This window comes from Equus caballus, chromosome 10, assembly GCF_041296265.1.
Source record: "Equus caballus isolate H_3958 breed thoroughbred chromosome 10, TB-T2T, whole genome shotgun sequence".
In the NCBI taxonomy this organism is placed as follows: Eukaryota; Metazoa; Chordata; class Mammalia; order Perissodactyla; family Equidae; genus Equus; species Equus caballus.
The window spans coordinates 7,590,925-7,611,696 of record NC_091693.1 but is presented as its reverse complement, the minus strand read 5'-3'; the positions used below and the strand labels follow the sequence as shown (position 1 = coordinate 7,611,696).

The window sequence follows — 20,772 nt, the reverse complement described above, 5'->3', positions numbered from 1 at the left end:
TTAATCCGTATTCTGTCACTCTAAAAAAACCCATAACTGTGAGTACAATAGCCTTTCCCTTTTATGCGAGTCCTTCAAGGAAATCATTGAACCTGAGAGTGGTCTTGGGAACCACTGAAAAAAGTTGACTTTATTTCCAACTAGTTTGTTATAAATGTAAAATTTTAATCTCCAGGATAAATGCTGAGAAAATAACTAAATAGTATAATGAATAGGAAAAGAAGGTATCAAAATGGTAAAGTACAAGAAAATAAGTTAAACAGAAAAGGAGTCAGTAATTAGGGAGAGAGAAATAAAACACAGTATATATAGAAACAAGTGTCAAAATGGCAGAATGGATAAAAAAATATGGCCCAGCTGCATGCTATCTATAAGAGACTCATGTTAGATCCAGAGACATAAATAGGTTGAAAATAAATGGATGGAAAAATATATTGCATACAAATAGTTATTAAAGAGAGCAGGATGGATATACTAATATCAGACCGAATAAGCTTTTAGTCAATAATTCTTAGAAGAGGCAAACATATATATTCAAAAAAATTTTTTTAAAGATTGACCCTGAACTAACTTCTGTTGCCAATCTTTTTTTCTTCTCCCTCAAGTCTCCCAGTACACAGTTGTATATTCTAGTTTTAGGTCCTGCTAGCTCTGCTATGTGAGGCACCACCCGAGCATGGCTTGATGAGCAGTGCTAGGTCTGTGCCCAGGATCTGAACTGGCGAAACCCTGGGCTGCCGAAGCAGAGTGTGCAAACTTAGCCACTCAGCCACAGGGCCCACCCCAAACACATTATATATTGATACAAGGGTCAATCTATTAAGAAGATATAATGATTATCAACATATATGCCTTAAAGCCCCCAAATATATGAAGAAACAACTGACAGGACTGAAGGGAGAAACAGACAGTTCTATAGTACTGGAGACTTCAATAAACCAATTTCAATAATGGATAGAAAAAGCAGACAGAAGATAATTGGGAAACAGATGACTACAGCAACAGTATAAATCTTCTAGACCTCTCAGATATATACCAAACACTCCTGCAAATAACAGCGGAACACATATTTTTCTCAAGTGCACATGGAATATTGTCTAAGATAGACCATATTTTAGGCCACAAAACAAACTACAACACAATTGAGTATTATCCAGCCATACCAAGGAAAGAAGTACTGATACATCATGTCATGGTTGAAAACATCATGCTAAGTGGCCAGAAACAAAGGGCCACATATTATTTCATTTATATGAAATATCCAAAATAGGCAAAACCATAGAGATTGAAAAATTAATTGTTGCAAGGGCTTGTGGGAGGGGCAATGCGGAATGATTGCTTTAACGTGTTTGGCAAGCCTGTTGGGTGATGAAAAAGTTCTGGAACTAGATAGTGGTGATGGTTACACAATACTGTGGATGTACTTAATGCTATTGAAGTGTATACTTTAAAATGGTTAAAATAGCAAATTCTATGTTATATATATTTTACCACAATTAAACTAACAGAAATGAGACAAAGAATTCATCAATAATGGTCAGAGACTTCAATACTCCACATTCATAATGGATAGAACAATTAGGGAGAAGATCAACACAGAAATAGAAAAGTCTACAACCAACAACACTATAAACCAAATAGAGCTAACATTCATCTATAAAACACTTCACCCCACAAGAGTAGAACACACTTTCTTCTCAAGTGCACATGGAACATTCTGCAAGATAAATCATATGCTAGTTTATAAGAGAAACCTCAATAAATTCAAAAGAATAGAAACAATATAAAGCATGTCATGAAACCATAATCGAATGAAATTAGAAATAAATAATAGAAAAACGAGAAACTCAATAATATGTGGAAATTAAAAACTACTAAAAAACCAATATGTCAAACAAGAAAACACAAGAGAAACTAGAAAAGATTTTGTGACTAATAAAATGAAGATGCAACACATCAAAACTTAAGAGATGCAGCTAAAGCAGTGCTTAGGAGAAAATTTACAGATTAAAATGCCTACAGTTACAAAGAAATACCTAGGTCAAATCTAACCTTCTACCTTAAGGCACTGGGAAAAGAAGAGCAAACTAATCTAAAGCAAGCATAAGGAAGGAAATAATAAAGATTGCAGTGGAAATTAAAGATAGAGAAAGTAAAAAATAATAGAGAAAATGAATGAAACCAACAGCTGGGTTTTTGAAAAGATTTTTAAAAGGTCACAAACTTTTAGATAATCTAGCATGACTAAAGAGAATACTCAAATTACTACAATCTTAAGTGAAAGAGGGGACATTACTACCAGGCTTACAGAAATAAAAATTGATTGCAAAGGAATACAATGAACAATTGTACACCAACAAATTAGAAAAACTAGGTGAATTGGACAATTTCCTAGAAACATACAAACTACCAAACTCACTCATGACAACAGAAAATCTGAATAAACCTATAACAATAGATTGAATTAGTAATCAAAAAACTGCCCACAACGAAAAGCCAAGGTCCACATAGCTTTACTGTTAAATTCAACCAAACATTTATAGCAGAAGTAATACTAATTCTTCAGAAACTGCTTAAGAAGTAAGAGGAGCAGAAACTTCCTAACTCACACTGATATGAGGACAGTATCAACCTGACATGAAAATCAGACAGACACTATCCAAAAAGGCAACTATGACCACTATCTTTTATTAATTTGAATGCAAAAACTCAACAAAACACCAGGAAACTGAATCCAGTAACATATAAAAAGAATTAGATACCATAACCAAGTGGGACATATCCCCATAATGCAACAATGGTTTAATATCTAAAAAGCAATTAATGTAATACACTATATTAATAAAAAATAAAAACCATATGATCCTCTTCACACTTGAAGAAAAAGCATTTGACAAAATCCACCACCATTTCAAGACAAAAGACAGCCAAGAACCTAGGAAGAGGAGGGAACTATCTAAACATGATAAAGTGACAGCTACCGTCTGACTTAATGGTGTTTTTCCTTTAAGATTAGGACAAGACAAGGACATACATTCCTTCCTTTTCTAATCAACATTGTTCTAGTGGTCTAGCCAGAACCAGTAAGAAAGATAAAGAAATAAAGGCAACCAGATTGGAAAGAAAGAGGGAAAACAATCTCCATTAACAGATGAAATGACCATGTTTAAAGAAAATCCTTAAAAAATCCACTGAAACACTCTTAGGAGCATAAACAAACTCAGCAAGATTGTAGAATACAAGTCAATATGCTAAAATCAATTATACTTGAGCCAGTCCTGATGGCCTAGTGGTCAAAGTTCGACGCTTTCACTGCTTCAGTCATCTGGGTCCAGTTCCCAGTCACAGAACTACACCACTCGTCTGTCAGTAGCCATGCTGTGGCGGCAGCTCACACATAAGAACTATAAAGACTTACAAGTAGAATATACAACTATGTACTGGGGCTTTGGGGAGGAAAAAAAGAAGAGGAAGATTGGCAACAGATGTTAGCTCAGGGTAAATCCTCCCCAGAAAAAAAATAAAAAATCAATTATACCTCTATACATGTACAATGACTATCTAAATTAAGAAAATAATTCCATTTATAACAGTATCCAAAACAATAAAATATTTGGCAATAAATTTAACACAAGTGCAAACTGTACACTTAAAAACTATAGAACACTAATGAAAGAAATTAATTAAATGCAAAAGCATCCCATGTTCATGAATTGGACCACTTAATAGTAAGATGGCAATATTTCTCAAAGTGATTTACAGGCTCAATTCAACCCCTATCAGAATCCCAGCTGGCTTCTTTGTAGAAATTGACATGCTGATTTGAAAGTTCATATGAAATTGCAAGGGATTCAGAATAGCCAAAACAATCTGAAAAAAGAACAAAGTTGGAGGACTGATGCTTCACAATTCAAAAGTTACTGCAAAGCTACAGTAATCAATACAGTGGGACATTGGGATAAAGGTAGATATATTAGTCAATAGAATAGAATTGACTAAAAATTAAATCCATGTGTTTATGGTCAACCGATGTTTTACAAGGGTGCCAAGACCCTTGGAAATGACAGTCTTTTCAATAAACGGTGATGGGGAAAAAAGGATATCAACATGCAAAAGAATGACATTGGCCTTTTCCTCACAATATATACAAAAAATCAACTAAAAACAGATCAAAGGCCCAAAATTAAGAGCTAAAACTATAAAACTCTTAAAATAAAATAAAGGAGTAAATCATCATGACCTTAGATTTGGCAATGGATTCTTAGATATAACATCAACAGCATAAGTAACAAGAAAAAATTGAAGAATTAGGCTTCATCAAAATTAAAATCTTTTGTGCATTAAAGAGCATTACAAGATGGGGCCCAGCCCCGTGGCCAAGTGGTTAAGTTTGTGCGCTCCACTTCAGCGGCCCAGGGTTTCGCCAGTTCAGATCCACAGACATGGGACCGTTCATCAAGCCATGCTGAAGTGGCATCCCACATGCCAAAACTAACAGGACCCACAACTAAAAATATACAACTGTGTACCAGGGGACTTTGGCGAGAAAAAGGAAAAATAAAATCTTAGAAAAAAAAAATTCCTTTTAAGTGCTTATCAACATTAACTGTATATTTTCACTGCTCTTAAATTACAGAAAATTTATGGGGAATACTTAGAATCTCCACATACCAACAACAGCGTTTTTTTTCCCTTGAGGACTTATTAAATGCAAGGCCCATATTAAGTGCTCTGGGCTTTGCCCAAATTCATGTTATCAAATGCTCATAAAAACCCTAAGGCATTGATGTGATCATTATCTACATTCTACAAGAAATTGTAAAACGTAAAGATTAATAACTATTGACCTTGAAATGTGACTAGCATGAACAAGGAACTGAATATTTAATTGAACTTTAATTAAAACACAAAAGCGATATAAAACGTTTTTCAATTAAACATAACTTTATTGTTTTGGTATGACTCTATTTCACCTCAAGCACTGAAAATTTGGCATCCAAAGTGAGAAGTGCTGTAACAGTAAAATATGCACCAGATTTTGAAAACTTAGTATGAAGATATGAATGTAAAATACCTCAATTTATTTATATTACATGTTGAAATAATATTTTAGATATATTGGTTTAAATAGGATGCATTATCACAATTTTAAGTGTTTCTTTTTACTTTTTAAAATGTGAACAGAAATTTTTAAATTACATGAGTGGCTGGCATTATATTTCCATTAAACTGTGCTGCTTTAGACTCAATACCACTACACCATGCTGCCTCTCCCAGTCGACGCCAATAATGTGTCTTAAACAAAATCATACATATATGTATGTATGTATGAACATACATACAAATCTCAAACAAGACTTGGTTGTCACCATTCAAGTCTCCTCATAGACTCTCTGGAAAAACTCCCTGCCCTTTTCACATAGACCTCTCTTCACAAAACTCCAATCATGTTCCCACTCCTAAATGTCTCTAAAGCCACCTTTGTCACTTACTGATTGGAATCAAACCATTTCCTACCTTGCTTTGTTTGAAAATCAAGTCTGTGAATAAAATCAAAGGTATCTGTTATGTTATTCCACCCTAACCACTGGTCTCTTCCTTAACGAGTCAAATTCTACAATAAGTCCTCAATTTATCCTCCACGAGTTCTATTTCTGTGTCACCTTTGGGGAAGAAAAGAGCAGAGAGGGGAAGTGAACGATTTACCCAGTGGGGATGTGAATATTAACTGGGCAGGAACAGGGTATTTGGAAAGGCACGGGAAGACAGAGGGACCCGTCCTATGGTCTCATTATTAATCAGGAAAGGGAGGCCTAGGGACCAGGTAAATGGATAGGTCAATTAGGCAGGGCAATCTAGGAGAAGGAAAGCAAATATTCTATGTTCTGTAAAACAAAAATGTATGACAACAAAAAGTAAACACGAACTGACCTTGAACGGGCCATTATGTAAGTGGCAATGCTCTCCTCCACTTCAGGAGCCTTCTCTGGCAGAACTATAGGACCAAGAAGAAGGGACTTGTGAGACCCTGGACTGGCTAAATACAACACACTGTTCACCACCAGACATGGCCCATCGCCCACCACAAATACATGCAGATGGAAGTAGGAGGGAAACTAGAATACTGCTGACTTTTGCCATTATCAGAGAAAAAGGTCAGCATCACCTCTGCCCAGAGCTGGAATGGAAGTGCACCGCAGTTTAAGAGGGCACAGCTCAGGGAATGCTGGGGTTCTGAAACGTGTAAATGGCCTCCAAAGTGCATCCAGAGAGGTTCACCCAGGAAGGAACCCTACACCTGTGCCCTTCCCCTCATGTTTTCCCAGAAGCCTATCCTGAAGTCAAGCGCAAGCCGAAATTCCCATCCCATGACTTGGGATGTACTCTCCACTTGGCACTTTCATTCTAGGGGTGAAATTCATGACTTCCTCCCGATGACCATTTCTCTGCAGCTACATCGAAGTGGCTGTAGGGTGTAAAGACAGGAGAGAATACAGGGAAACACGTTCCAAGAAACCAGGGAACCTACAACTGGACTCACTTCACCAACGCCCCCTCTGTGTTAAGCACTAGGCTAGGTGCTGGCGACAAGGTGAGACATCTATGTGTGTGTATATAAAAAAGTGTTTACAGGCTCACTGGAAAAAAAACAAGCTCCAAACTCCTACAAGCTCACTGAAAAAAAACACTCCACTTCGTTAACACAGTCGGTCACAGCTATTACAGGATGACTGGGTCACAGTGTCAGCCCCCCTCGTCACCAAAGACCCTGGTCACCCAATAGGCCCCGCCCCCTCTGACAGTTCCCACGAGCTCAATCAGCCGCCCAGGGCCCCGTCACACTCACGCTGTTTCTCCCTCTCACTGACACGCGCGGACTAACTCCACAGTGACGCCGTCACAGACGAGCCCCCGCAGTCCCGTGCTCCGCGGCTCACGCACACACAGCCTCGAGGCTCCAATGTCCCCTCCGCGCCCCGGGCGCTTGAGGCCTCACCGCGAGCCCCTCCCGCAGCCGAACTGGGTCACCTCAACTCACCCGGCTTAACCCAGTAACCACGAAGACACCGGAAGGGGAACCAAGGGTCGAAGTTCTCGCGGCCCTGGGGCCTGTGGGAAACGTAGTGCAGAAACGAAAACGTCCCGCTTGTGTAGCTGGGGGCTCAGCTCACCGCTGCGGAGCCCGGGAGGCTCGTGGGAGGCCCGGGGCCGGCCGCTCGCCGAGGCCGAGGGTCGCCGCTGTGGCTCTTCCAGACTCCCAAGAGCCAGGTGATGGTCTGGGAGCGAGGAGAGGGGGTGGGAGGAACCAGAACCCAGCACCCAAGCCCAGGAAGCAGTCGCAAACCGGGGCCCGGGGGCGCAGCAAAGGGAAGCGGAAGCCCGGCCGTGGCAGCCGAGGAGGGAAACGGAAGAAGCCGGGCCCGGGAGGACCGGGTGCGAGCCGGAAACCCGCCGGGAAGGGCCGAGGCGGGGGGAGCCGGGCCGGGGAGGGCCGAGGCGGCGCCCGGAGCTCGGGCCGAGAGCTCGGGCTGGAGCCGCAGCCGGCGGAGGCTCGGTTCGCTCAGGCCTGTGCGTGCGGGACCCGGGGTCCGCGGTCGTGGACCAGGTGACGGATGGTAGTGGTGGTCTTGCTTTTGTCCGTTTGGCCCCTTGAGAAAGCCCCAGGGCGGCGTAGCGAACGCTGTGCGCGTGTGGCGCCCTGGCGCGTGTTACACCGTCGCCGCCAGGAAGTCCCGCGGTGCCCTTTTCCAGTCAGTGTCACAACAGAGACAGCCAGGTTCTCGTATAGGTCACCGTCTCTTAGTGCTGTCACTTCTACAAGTCCATATGTCTCCTTTAGCTCATCTGACTTCTGTAAGATTTTTAATGTTGGGTAGTTCGTTCTTTTTATTTCTGAACAGCTTTCCACTGTGCGGATATGCCACACTGTGTTTATTGGTTTTTCTCATGATGAACATTTGGTGTATTTCCAGGTTTTATATATTATGAATAAAGCTGGCATGTTTCTGTTTCTCCTGGGGAAATACCTAGAAGAAAACATGCTGGGTAATAGGTAAGTTTATGTTTAACTTTCTAAGAAGCTGACAAACCTTGTAGAATGATTAGTTGTGAGTGATTTGTGTTTGAGACTATGTGTGACTCTGGGGTAAGTGGTTTCTGAGTTTCAGTTGGTCGTCTTCTTTGAAATGATGAGATGGGCTCGGTGGAGTTATCAATGTCATGTAGGGTCTGTGGCATTGTGGTTTTGTGAAGTAGATGAGATCTATAGGAGACTGAATGTGTCTGCACCAACTCTTTATCATTTTTGTGTGTTCATTTTATGGTGACTGAAAGTGGATCACTACGTAGGTAATATTAATGAATAAGTGAGAAACTATGCAACTGGTTAGGTATGTGTCATTGTGATTCTGCTTGAAGAATTATAACTGTTTCTAGTCAAGTAAAATAGCAATATAAGAGCCACAGGAAGTGAAAACAGGGTATCAGAGATATCTGCACTTCCATGTTCACTACAGCATTATGAGCAATAGCCAAGACATGGAAACAACCTGTGTCCACTGACCAATGAATGGATAAAGAAAACATGGTGTATATGTATACAGTGGAATATTATTCAGCCTTAAAAAAGAAGGAAGTCTTGGGGCCGGCCCCATGGCCGAGTGGTTAAGTTCACACGCTCTGCTGCAGCGGCCCATGGTTTCACCAGTTCGGATCCTGGGCGTGGACATGGCACCGCTCGTCAAGCCACGCTGAGGCGGCATCCCACATGCCACAACTAGAAGGACCCACAACTAAAAATATACAACTATGTACCAGGGGGCTTTGGGGAGAAAAAGGAAAAATAAAATCTTTAAAAAAAAAAGAAAAAAAAGAAAGAAGTCTTGCCATTTGTGACAACATGGATGGACCATGAGGGCATTATGCTAAGTGAAAGAAGTCAGAGAAAGACAAATACTGTATGTTCTCACTTATATGTGGAATCTAAAAAAACTGAACTCATTGAAATAGACAGTAGAATGGTAGTTGGGGTCGGGGGAGAAATGGAGAGATATTGGTCAAAGGGTACAAACTTCCAGCTAAAAGAGGAATAAGTTCTGGGGATCTGATGTACAACATAGTGATAATAATTAACAATACTGTTTATTATATACTTGAAAGTTGTTAAGAGAGTAGATTTTAAATGTCATTATCACAAAAAAAGGTAATTCTATGAGAGAATGGAGGTGTTGGTTAACCTTATTGTGGTAATCATTTCACAATATATGGATGTATCAAATCATCACATTGTGTACCTTAAACTTACATATGTCATTTAAAAAAAAAGAATTGGAATGCAGGAGATAAAATTGTAATTTCTAGATGACAATATTGCATACTTGGAACACCACAGGAACTAATTCTACTATGTTGAAATGACTAGGACTCAATAGGTAGCACACAAGAAAATAGTTTCTTTTTACCTCTATGTACTACTTTTAACAGATTTGAGTGAGGTGGGGTTTTTTCCCCCCTGTTCCTGGATGAAATCATGGGTGATTTAATAACTCTTTCACACACTCTATGCCAAGAAAAAGTATCTGAAATACTTCTAATCACAAGGTCAGTTTCATGGTAATTAAAATAGTAATTTTCTAGTAAAAATATTTACTGTCGGGCTGGCTCCGAGGCCGAGTAGTTAAGTTCGTGCACTCCGCTGCAGGCGGCCCAGTGTTTCATTGGTTCGAATCCTGGGCGCGGACATGGCACTGCTCATCAAACCACGCTGAGGCAGCGTCCCACATGCCACAACTAGAAGGACCCACAACTAAGAATATACAACTATGTACCGGGGGGCTTTGGGGAGAAAAGGGAAAAAAAAAATTTACTGTCAAAGTAGTATTTCAAACTTCATTTAAAGGAAAAATTTCTTCCATCTGATTGTAGCCTGCAGTGTAGAAAAGCACATAATCAATTTCTTTATTTCCCTGACCATATTACTGAGTAGTTAATATTTAGCATAATGATTATTCATTAATATTTAATAGCAAATGTTCACTACTTAACTAGGCAGATGTAACCAAGTTATTATGGAAACTCTGAGGTAAGTGGGGTTTCACATGGCTTCTTTTGCCTCCCTTCTCTCCCCCTTCTTCACTTTTCCAAAAAAGAAGCCACCAGAGCAAAGGTTCTCTCTGGGAAATCCTAAAGCCATGGCTCAGATGAGATGATGTTTCTTCTCTCCTGTCTGAAATAGTCTTTTTCCCCCTAGCATATATGAAACTTCCTGGAGATATGATTCCCTTTCATGAAACTGGTCTACATTTCCTTTTATTTTTTCTAGATAAACCTGTGCCTTTTCCAAGTTCTTCTAATTTCAACTTATTAATTGGATATTTCACTCAACATTTCCTTTCTCATGCCCACAAACAGAAATACATTCTCTAAATAAGAATATATTCTCTGGATGAACCTCTCTCGTCTAGGCAGTGGTTTGATGTCTAAGTAGTGAGTGCTTAGAAGAGCTCATAGAAGGAAAAGATTTCAGTACGTCCATAGACCTTGGCTTTCTAGTGAGTAAAGACAGCAGTAAAATCAGTAGATTACAATATTAGTATATGGCAAGAAGGGAGGTCCCATGTCACACTGTGTCCTCTCTTCCCCTCCAACTCACCCTTCTGGATCATGTTTCTTCATCTCTCCCTTGTAATCATATCCCAGGATTGCCTTGTCTCATTTATATGCATCTACTCTGTGACAGGTAGCAAAGGCATGGAAGTAATCTATGGTTGAAAGAACAGATAGGAAAACCTACTCTCTATACATAAAAAAGCACTAGAGAAGAGAGAGGACAAGAGAAGCAGGTCCATGGTGACAGGAGCCTAGGAATGGAGCAGGCCTTGGACCTCAGTAAAGGAAGAAATGGTGTCCTAAGCCTTCCTTTAGACATAAGTTCGATACTACCCATTCTTGTTCTCTTCTCCACTCCTCCCTTATGTTTTTTACAAGAGGAGGAAATCATTCCAATTTTTTTTCCCTCCTCCAGGTACAGGGCAAGAAGAAATTGCAGAAGAAATTTTTTAAGAAGAGAGACATAAAAAAATGGATGCCTGTCCCTGCTCCCCCTACAAACACATAAAATGCCATCTAAACTATAACAAAATGTCTTAAAAATGGTCAAGTTTGAGAGAAAAGAAAAAAGGAAAATTCTGCATCCAGAAACAAAGAGCTGAATCAAAACAGTGCATGTAAAGGTAACCTTGAGCCGACGCCTCAGAAACCCCAAAGAGATTTTAATCCCACATGTAATGCTTAAGAGTCCTGACTGAGGTCTGGGGTTCTACTTTCTACACAGGAACAGGGGGCAGAGAGCTGAAACTAAGATGCTGCTTAGTTCTATAAAATATTTCTAGAAAAATGCTACTCACTGGCCCAAAGAGATGAGGGAACTTGCAGTCTCTGGGTTTTTTTAGGGGTGTTGTGAGAGTGAGGAACTCACCCATGAGACTTGGAAACTCTAGGACTTTACCTGGAAATGTGGGATATAAATATTCAATTTTATACGACATGGGTGATATAGAAATTCTAAGCTAAGAAATTAACTTAAAAACTGGCCCAGAAAAATATATACATAAGTATAAGAAAGTTGGCATTGCTATAGTAATATCAGACAGTAGACCTCAAGTCAATGTGTATTACAAAAGATAGAGATGTAACATAATCAAAAAAGCGATTCATTAGGAATGTGTATGCATATATCTGTTCATCAGGAATATGTATGCTGCTATGAACTCATTATGAGAGCATTAAATTTCATGAAGCAAAAACTGTGAGAACAAAAGAGAGAAATAGACAATCCACAATTACAGTTGGAAATCCATAATCATATCTCAGTAATTGATAGAACTTATAGGCAGAGTATGCAGTAGTATACAGAAGATGTTAACAACACAGTCAGTCAACATGACCTAATTGATGTTTACAGAAGACTACATGCCACAACTGAGAAATTACATTTGTTTCCTCTACATGGACATTCTCCAAGACGGACACTGTTTGAGACAATAAAATAAATCTCAATAAATTTCAAAAGATTGAAATATTATAGAACATGTTCTCAACAAGAGACGTAAGTTAGAAATCAGTAGCAATAAGACATCTACAAAATCCGTCAATACATGGAAATTAAATAACACACCTTTAAATAACCCATGGGTCAAACAACAGATCATAAGGGGAACTAGAAAATATTTTGAACTAAATTAAAATGACAATACAACATTAACAAAATTTGATAGATGCAGCTAAAACAGTGTCTAGAGGGATGTTAAAGACTTATATTAAAAGACAGGAAATTCATAGCATTATTTACAATAGCCAAAATGTGGAAGCAGCCCAAATGTCCATGAATGAATGAATGGATAAGCAAAATGTGGTATACACATACAATGAAATATTATTCAGCTGTAGAAAAGAAGAAAATTCTGACACATGCTACAACATGGAGAACCTTGAGGACATGATGCTAAGTGAAATAAGCCAGTCACAAAAGGACAAACACTGTATTATTCCACTTATATGAAGTATCTAGAGTTGTCAGGCTTATAGAGAGTAGGATGTTGGTTGCCAGGAGCTGGAGAGGAGGAAATGGAGATTTATTGTTTACTGCATACACTTTCAGTTTTGCAGGATGAAAAAGTTCTGGGGATTGGTTGTACAACAACGTAAATATACTTAACAGTGCTGGACTATACACTTTAAAATGGTTAAGATAGTAAGTTTTATGTTATGTGGATTTTATCACAATTTTTTTAAATGAAGAAAGGCTTAAAGAAACTAGAAAAAGACAAACAAAATAAGTAGAAGAAAAGAACTAAAAATGGACAGAAATCAATGAAGTAGAAAGCAGACAGTAGAGAAAATGAACAAAACCAAGAGTTTATTTGGGAAGGCTTTTAAAATTTATAAATCACTATTAAGTATAGTTAATAAAAGAGAAAACACAAATTACCAATGTCAGGAATGAAAATGGAAATATCCTACAGATAGTAAAAAATAAGGGAATATTATGAACAACTTAATGCCAATAAGACAACTTAGGTGAAATGAACTAATTGGCTTGAAAAGCACAGCTTCCCAAAACTGACTCAAGAAGAAACAGAAAAAAGGAATCTTTCTATTTATTAAAGAAATTTAATTTTTAATTTAAAAAAATTCCTACATAGGGGCCGGCCCCATGGCCGAGTGGTTAAGTTTGTGTGTTCTGCTTCGGCGGCCCAAGGTTTTGCCGGTTTGAATCCTGGGCGCAGACATGGCACTGCTCATCAAGCCATGCTGAGGCGGCATCCCACATGCCACAACTAGAAGGACCCACAACTAAAAATACACAACTATGTACCAGGGGGCTTTGGGAGATCTTTAAAAAAATTCCTACATAGAGAACCTGGTTGAGTTCTACTGGAACCCTCACAACAAATCAGCAGGAAGTAAATGCACCAATGCTGTTCTAGGCATTTTTCCAACTCAGGGCGCACAACATTTGGTTTAAAAAACAAAAAAAAAACTCTTCCCCACTGAAATGAGCTCAAAAACAAAAACTACAAGTCAACAAGGAAAAGAGTCATCAGGGGAGAGTCAGCAGGTAAAGAAAGAAAGTCACAGTGGGTGAGGGGTGGGGAATTGGGTGAAGGTGGTCAAAAGGTACAGACAAGTACTGGGAATAACTGTGAGGTGACAGATGTTAACTAAACTTAATGTGGTAATCATTTCACAATGTATATGTGTCAGGTCATTATGCTGTGCACCTTAAGCTTATACAGAGTTGTATGTCAGTTATATCAGTAAAACTGGGTGGGGGAAGGGGGAGTTTGCATCCACCATAACTGCATATAATATGACAACATGAAAGAATATAAAATAAATGTTTAAAATGGAAAAGTCATAACAAAAGCACAATATGTAAAAAAGAATCTGCAGATATTAAAAAGAACAAAGAGAATTTCCAGAAATAAAAAAAATCTAATGATAGTAAAGAATAGAGAACTTAAACAATTACTACAACTGAAGGGTAACTGATTGGACTTAATGAGAGATCACCTAGAACACAACACAGATAAAACGGAATGTAAAAGAGAAACGAAGAGATACGAAAAAAAATGAAAAGGTCCAATACACATCTAGGAAATGTTGTAAGAAATGTCATCAAAGGAGAAAAATAAAGGAGGGCAGGCATCAGAAAAGGAAATGGTTTAGAACTTTTCATAATTGAAGAAAGTCGCGATTTCAAGATGAATCAAAATAAGTCTCAAGTAGGATAATGAAAGTAGATCTAACACCTAGACACATCATGATGATACTGCAAACTTACAAAGAAATCTTTTGAAAGAAAACAAATACATGTTATTTTAAAGGAATGATGATTGGGCACATGACATATTATCAGACAATGGAATAATACCTTCAAGGTGATAAAGGAAAAACAGCAATCAAGAATGGGGCAAAATAAAGACATTTTAAGACAAAGACTGAGGATTCTTTCATAGAGTCACAGGAGAATTTCTAAAGGATGTACATTAGCAAGAAGTTAGTTAAACCTAGAAAGGTAGGAGAAATCAGTAAATATGTTAGGAAGTCTCAGTAAGCATATACTAAGTAACAATGATTAATTTTAATCGTATTTCAAAACAAATTAGATTAAAAGCACCAGATAACAATACAAAGAATGTACTTAAAGCCTTCTAAGGACTTTTTTTTTGAGATACCAATTAATTACAAGTCAAAAATGCAAGTTAAAAAATTAAAGATAACCTCTAAAAGCAAGAAAATATTTTTTAATCCAGTAGAGGGGAAAGGAGAATAAAGAAAACTTGATTGATCCCATAGAAATCAATAAAGTGTAACAGAAGAAGCAAGTACAAGTTTGATTTAAAAAGAAAGTGGGATAATGTTATAATCCAATGTTACTGCAATAAAAAAAAAAAGAAAGTGAGGAGATGGGCTATAAGCTAAAGGGAGCCCTAGTGACAGCTCTTGGGAGATGCAGACTGAGCAGAAGAGCGTGTCAGTGAGGTTGGTGAGGCTGAAGTGCAGTCCTAGCCTCTCTGAGGACACTGGGGAGAAATACAACATACGCAAATGCTGACTGCAGACAAGAGGAAAGACAATTGGTTAAATATTCAGGCCTACCACTTTCTGCTCCCTGGCTTTCCGTTACTCCCAGTCCAGAGATTTATAGGAGCTAAAGGATGGGTGTGAAGTTTTTGTATAATCTGATGTAGAAATGGGCTGCCTCCTGACCAGGAGATATTCATAGATCCAAGCTCATAGAGGTGCAGGACTGATGAGTGTTCATGAGCTCCGGGGTCAAACATATAGATTCAGTCGCCATCTGCACCATTTTTAGTTGTGCATATCCTGTAATATTACTGAGCCTCATACTCTTCAGATACAAAATGAAGACAGACATGCCTGCTCTACCTATCAGTAAATAAGGGAATAAGTTCTCTTCACTTGATCTGTTGTGAGAATGAAATGAGATGAAACATATAAAGTGTCTGCAGTGTAGTCAGTAAATTAGTGTTTTTCTCCCTGTTTATCTCAAAACTAAAAATAATAGCTGGAAAATTGCTTTGCATAGCATAAGGCACTATGCACACAAAAGAGATTACTATGAATTCTTGCTGACTGATTACTTTCAATCACATTGACATGTCCCCTTTCCTTTATTCTTCAGCAGTGGCAACATGGGTGGTAGGATTTTGGTGGGACAGGAGGTAATGAGAGCCTGGATCCTGACTGGATCCATCACCGGATGTGATGGTTAAAGATACCTAACACCACCACACAGCTCAGTTCCCAACTGGCTCAGTAACTATGGATCTCTGAGCAACATCTTAGACATTAAATATCAAATTTTCCTGTCCCTTACCTTCTAAGTCCTCTGTAAACCTAATTAGTAATTTACTTCACAATTTGCTGCCCTGGTAATAACTTTTAAACTGTCATCTGTGTTTTAATAAAAGCCATAAATATTTAGAGAGTTTTTTTCTTAAGGGAATTCTGTTTATTCCCTTTGAGCATAAAGGTATACTAAAATCCCATGACCTTCCTTAACCATCAGGGAAATGCAAAGCAAAACAATGAGATACTACTTCACACCCACTAGGTTGGCTATAATCAAGAATAAAGATAAGTATTTGCAAAGATGTGGAGAAATTAAAACTCTCATACACTGCTGGTGGGAATGTAAAATGGTGTAGTTACTATGCAAAAACAATCTGGCAGTTCCTCAAATGGTTAAACATAGATCCAATTCCACCCCAGGTAAATACCAAAGAGAATTGAAAATATATATCCACATAAAGCATGCACATAAATGTTCATAGCAGCATTATTCATAACAGCCAAAAAATGGAAACAACCCCAATGTCCATCAACGGATGAACAGATAAACAAAAGGCACTCCACACAGTGGAATATTCAGCAGTAAAAAGAAATGAATAGTGATACATGCTATAACACGAACCTTCAGAACATTATGGTAAATAAAGAAGCTAGTCACAAAGGACTACATATTGTATTTCATTTACATAAAATGTCTAGAATAGGCAAATCTGTAGAGATAAAGTGTATTAGTGTTTGCCTAGGGATGGAGCATATGGGGAATAAAAGGAGTAGAATTTGTCTTGGGGATAACGAATGTGTTCTAAAATTGTGGTGATGAATGTATAACTCTGAACATACTAAAAGCCATTGAATTGTACACTTTAAATGAGTGAATTGTTTGGTATATGAATTATATCTCAATAATGTGGTGTAAAAATAATCCATGCCTTGAGGGGTTACTACTTATTCAAACAAAGGGTTTGAGAATCTTTGTCTCACTTTAACAAAAGTCATATGCATAGTCATATGCATAGTATGTGGCCTCCAGAAGTGGCATGAAGAAATATTCTGAGGGGGATCTTGGCAGGTTTCCTCATGGCATTGCTGGGCCATCCTGGCATTCACTCCCTGCCTTGCCTTTCAATCGGAGAACCACAGTCCCCATATTCAAAGATAAAAGTAAGTAAGTACTTGATGATTTCAGGTGGGTGTGGTGGAAAGAGTTGTCTACCCTGTTCCTCAAGTCCATATTTATTCCCCAAGTCTCTGATGTCCTTGGTCTGAAATGAGCACCACTCCACTCCCGCCACATATTGATGACCCAGAGCACTAAGAAAATAGGACAGAGTGAATAAGAAGATTCAAAAGGGCCATGACAACAATAGAAAAAAAGAGAAGGAGAATGCGATACATTCATTCTGGGTCAGACTCATAGCCCCTGACAGTGGCACTAAGAAGGGAGGCCAAAGGACTTTCTCTGGAGTCTTGCACATCTTCTACCTCCAACATTCAGGAAGTTCTCAGAACAGACTGGGAGTCAGATGAACACAATAGGTGGGCAGGGTTGTATTTAAACAGCGTTAAGGGGGCCGGCCCCATGGCCGAGTGGTTAAGTTTGTGCGCTCCATTTCGCGGGCCCAGGGTTTTGCCAGTTTGGATCCTGGGTGCGGACATTGCACTGCTCATCAAGCCATGCTGAGGCAGTGTCCCAATGCCACAATTAGAAGGACCCACAACTAAAAAATATGCAACTATGTACCGGAGGGCTTTGGGGAGAAAAAGGAAAAGTAAAATCTTTAAAAAAAAAAAAAAAAAAGAGCTGAAGCATGGTCTTTGTGCCTCAAAATGGAAATAAGGTAAAGACAGAGCAGAAGCGGCTACTATGGGACTTTACTTGGCATTGACGTCCACAAAACCCAACAACTAACTTTGTTTTGGAGTTTTGCTCCTTTATGGTCAATGAGATTCACAAGTGCCTGAACCTCAATGTTTAACAGTTGAAAAGTTATCAGGGCCAATCCAACCAGCAGCATTCACTTGGAACTGACAGACTCTTCAATAATCAATTCCAAAAGGAGTCAATAGACAATACTGAGGATAGTCCAAGATGGGAGGTAATCTAAATCTTTTCCCTTGTCTTCTATTCATCCTGCCTACACTTTTTTGTTTGGGTTTGAAATACATTTCTCTTATATCTAGATATGGTGGTTTTAAGAACCTGGGAATTTAGTAATCCTCAAATCAAATAATGAAATTATACTGCAGAGTCTCTAATAAGGGGAAACTGGAAAGCTGCTCCTACCTTCTAGGTTCTCAATTCTGTGCTAAGATGTTAGCATTAAGGTTGAGATGAATCACTGCTTATTATGTTAGAGCTTTTGGTCTGTTTAGGTCAGCTTCACTTTTCTTGAATGAATGAATACTTATCTATGGGCAAATATAATGCCTATAATTGCACTTTTTACAAAGACAAAGCACAACAATTCTTGAAGTGGAAATAAAGACTCTAAATAGATTTTTAATGCTCTTTAGAAATAAAATGTTTTCCTATAGGAACAAACCTTGATCTTTGATGTTACTGAGAAAGTAAAGGGAAAATATGATTTAATATTCAGGCTTTGTTTTCATACTGTTCATATCAAATGGATAAAGTCAATATTCATATTCAAGGGTACTTAACTAATAAGGACAGTTGATATTTTTCATACCTATGTATACAGTGTCTCCAAATTTATATCAAAAAGCCCTAAAATACAGTAAAAGAACGAGGGGTTGCAAAGTAGACATAAGACCAAATATTTAAAAGCAGTAAACTATTTCCCACTTCTCTTGCTCTCTTTTCCCCACCACCTAGGAGTGATAGTCTGGAGCTGCAACAGGCCAGCCCTTCTAAATTCCTGACTTCCTTTTTTCTCCCTCTGCAATTTCCAAGGTGAGGTCAGAAAGAAAATAATGCAATATACAACAGATGCTCTATTATAAAGCCCAAATGAATACTGTACTTTTGAGCAAGTTTTAAACCATGGAAACCAAAATTGAGTTTCCCAGAGTCAAATTTTGTATCCTTTTTGTTTTTTGTTTTTTAAAAGATCTCTCTTTAACTCACTTTGTCCATTTCCACCCCTAACTGGTCTTTGTAGCCATGGAACAATTCTGGCCCTGCTTCCATCTCTTCTTGAGAACATCATTCTCCTCTGACACTTTCTTCAGCTGGTGAATGCAGAAATAACAAGACAGAGACTAATCTGGAACAGCGCTCCAGGGCATTGTTGAAAACAATGTAGTATTCAGCTGATGATCTGTGGAATTTAACACCTGGGTGTGATCAAAGAAAGAGGCAAAAAGAGCCATGTCAAAACCACTGTCATCTCAGAATGGCTGTGGGATACCCAAGGTTGTCTCCCACTGAGGAGCAACAACAGAGGCTTAAAGTGGTACAGGAGGCAACAGACTTCACTAATATAACTCACTCAGCACAAATAAGAAAATAACAAGCCAGTACCTATAATTTCTATAATATATTACCTAAAATGTCCATTTGCCAAAAGAAAAATTATAAGAAATGCAAAGAACCTGGAAAGTATGATCCATACAAAAACAATTGCCTCTGGGATAAACCAGATGTCAGATTTAACAGACAAAGATTTGAAAGAAGCCATTATAAATTTATTCAAAGAGCTAAAGGGAACCATAAAGGAAGGCATGATGACAATGCTCCATCAAGTAAGGTATATTGATAAAGATAGAAATTATTTTTTTTTAAAAACTGCATGGAAATCCTATAAATGAAAATTTCACTAGAGGGGCTCAATAGTAGATTTGAACTGGCAGAAGAAAGAATTAGCAAACATAAAGATAGGTCATTAGGGATTATGCAAGCTGAAGAACAGAAAAATGAATGAAGAAAAATGAACAAATCAGAAAAATGTGGGGCACAATTAAAGTGCACCATCACACACACAATAAGAATATCAGAATGAGCAGAGATTGAGAAAGAACATAAAGAAAACCTCAAAGCTTCCCAAATTTATTGACAATAATGTCAAGACATTAGCTAATCTACTCCATGGTATTGCTACCTTGGCATTCATTTTGTGTGGCCAAGTAGCCTCCCAGGACCTTAAACTGACACTAGCCCCCTAATGCAAGCACATGCCCTAGATAGCAGCCTGCAGAGTCACAGAAAATGGAAGTTCCTGATATGACTTCCCCAGTAGCCCTTGTGATCAAGTCTTCCCTGCCTCCCAACACCTGTATGCCTTATGTACCCCTTAGATGAGACCCCCATGGGACATACCAAAACACCACTGTTTTGGTTGGAATTGACCAGTCCAGTCCCAGCTCAGGAACTCCAAAGCACTCCACCTATGGACTCTAATAAAGGCATGTACCCGAAGTCCTGCCTCTATCTGTCTGTACTCTACTTTGACCTCCCCAAGTGACCTCTCAAAGCATGCCATGTACTTCCTCGAGGATCTGTGAGTAGTAAACCTCTATTTCAATTTCTCTCATGGTCTATTGTTGAACCATGGCTCACCATCCAGCACTCTGTGCTCCACTTAACAAATGTCAATTTAACAAAGTCATAACAAATACTTTATGCATTCAGGGAGTTCAACAAATTCTAAGTAGTAGAAACACAAAGACTTCCACAAACATGTCACAGTAAAAATGCTGAAAGCAAAGGCAAGGAGAATTTCTTGAAAGAACCAAGAAAAGCAACTCATCACTTACAAGGGAGCCTCAGTAAGATTAACAGCTGACCTCTTATCAAAAACGATGGAGGCCAGAAGGCAGTGGGAAGACAAAGTCCTGAAAGAGAAAAAAATCTGTTAACCAAGAATCCTATATCCAGCAAGACTAGCTTTAAAAAATAAAGGTTAAATAAGGACATTCCAAGATAAACAACAA

The 20,772-nt window shown here is 38.6% G+C and overlaps 1 protein-coding gene and 1 non-coding gene across 11 annotated transcripts in view; one reads left to right on the top strand and one right to left on the bottom strand.

The window, feature by feature from the left end:
• Window positions 1–20,772, bottom strand: part of ZNF529 (zinc finger protein 529) — a 54,283-nt gene that overhangs the window by 12,879 nt on the left and 20,632 nt on the right. For 2 of the 8 annotated variants that reach the window (XM_070224214.1, XM_070224217.1), the window contains 2 exons: window positions 20,596–20,673; window positions 5,932–5,995 (listed from right to left, as the gene is read on the bottom strand). The exons of 1 other annotated variant lie outside the window; for it this stretch is intronic. In XM_070224214.1, the coding sequence (XP_070080315.1) occupies window positions 5,932–5,995; window positions 20,596–20,673 (142 nt within the window). Of the gene's footprint in view, window positions 1–5,931; window positions 5,996–6,847; window positions 7,180–20,595; window positions 20,674–20,772 lie in introns of those variants that run through there. 5 more of the 8 variants (XM_070224218.1, XM_070224219.1, XM_070224215.1 and 2 more) reach the window with 4 other exon arrangements.
• Window positions 7,130–12,077, top strand: LOC102149283 (uncharacterized). 3 transcript variants are annotated; one of them, XR_002811082.2, is made up of 3 exons: window positions 7,130–7,269; window positions 7,974–8,053; window positions 11,024–12,077. It is a non-coding gene; the product is annotated as an uncharacterized protein (transcript). The 3 variants fall into 3 exon arrangements; XR_011422333.1 differs by lacking the exon at window positions 11,024–12,077 and adding an exon at window positions 8,517–8,608; XR_011422334.1 differs by lacking the exons at window positions 7,130–7,269; window positions 11,024–12,077 and adding exons at window positions 7,469–7,606; window positions 8,517–8,608.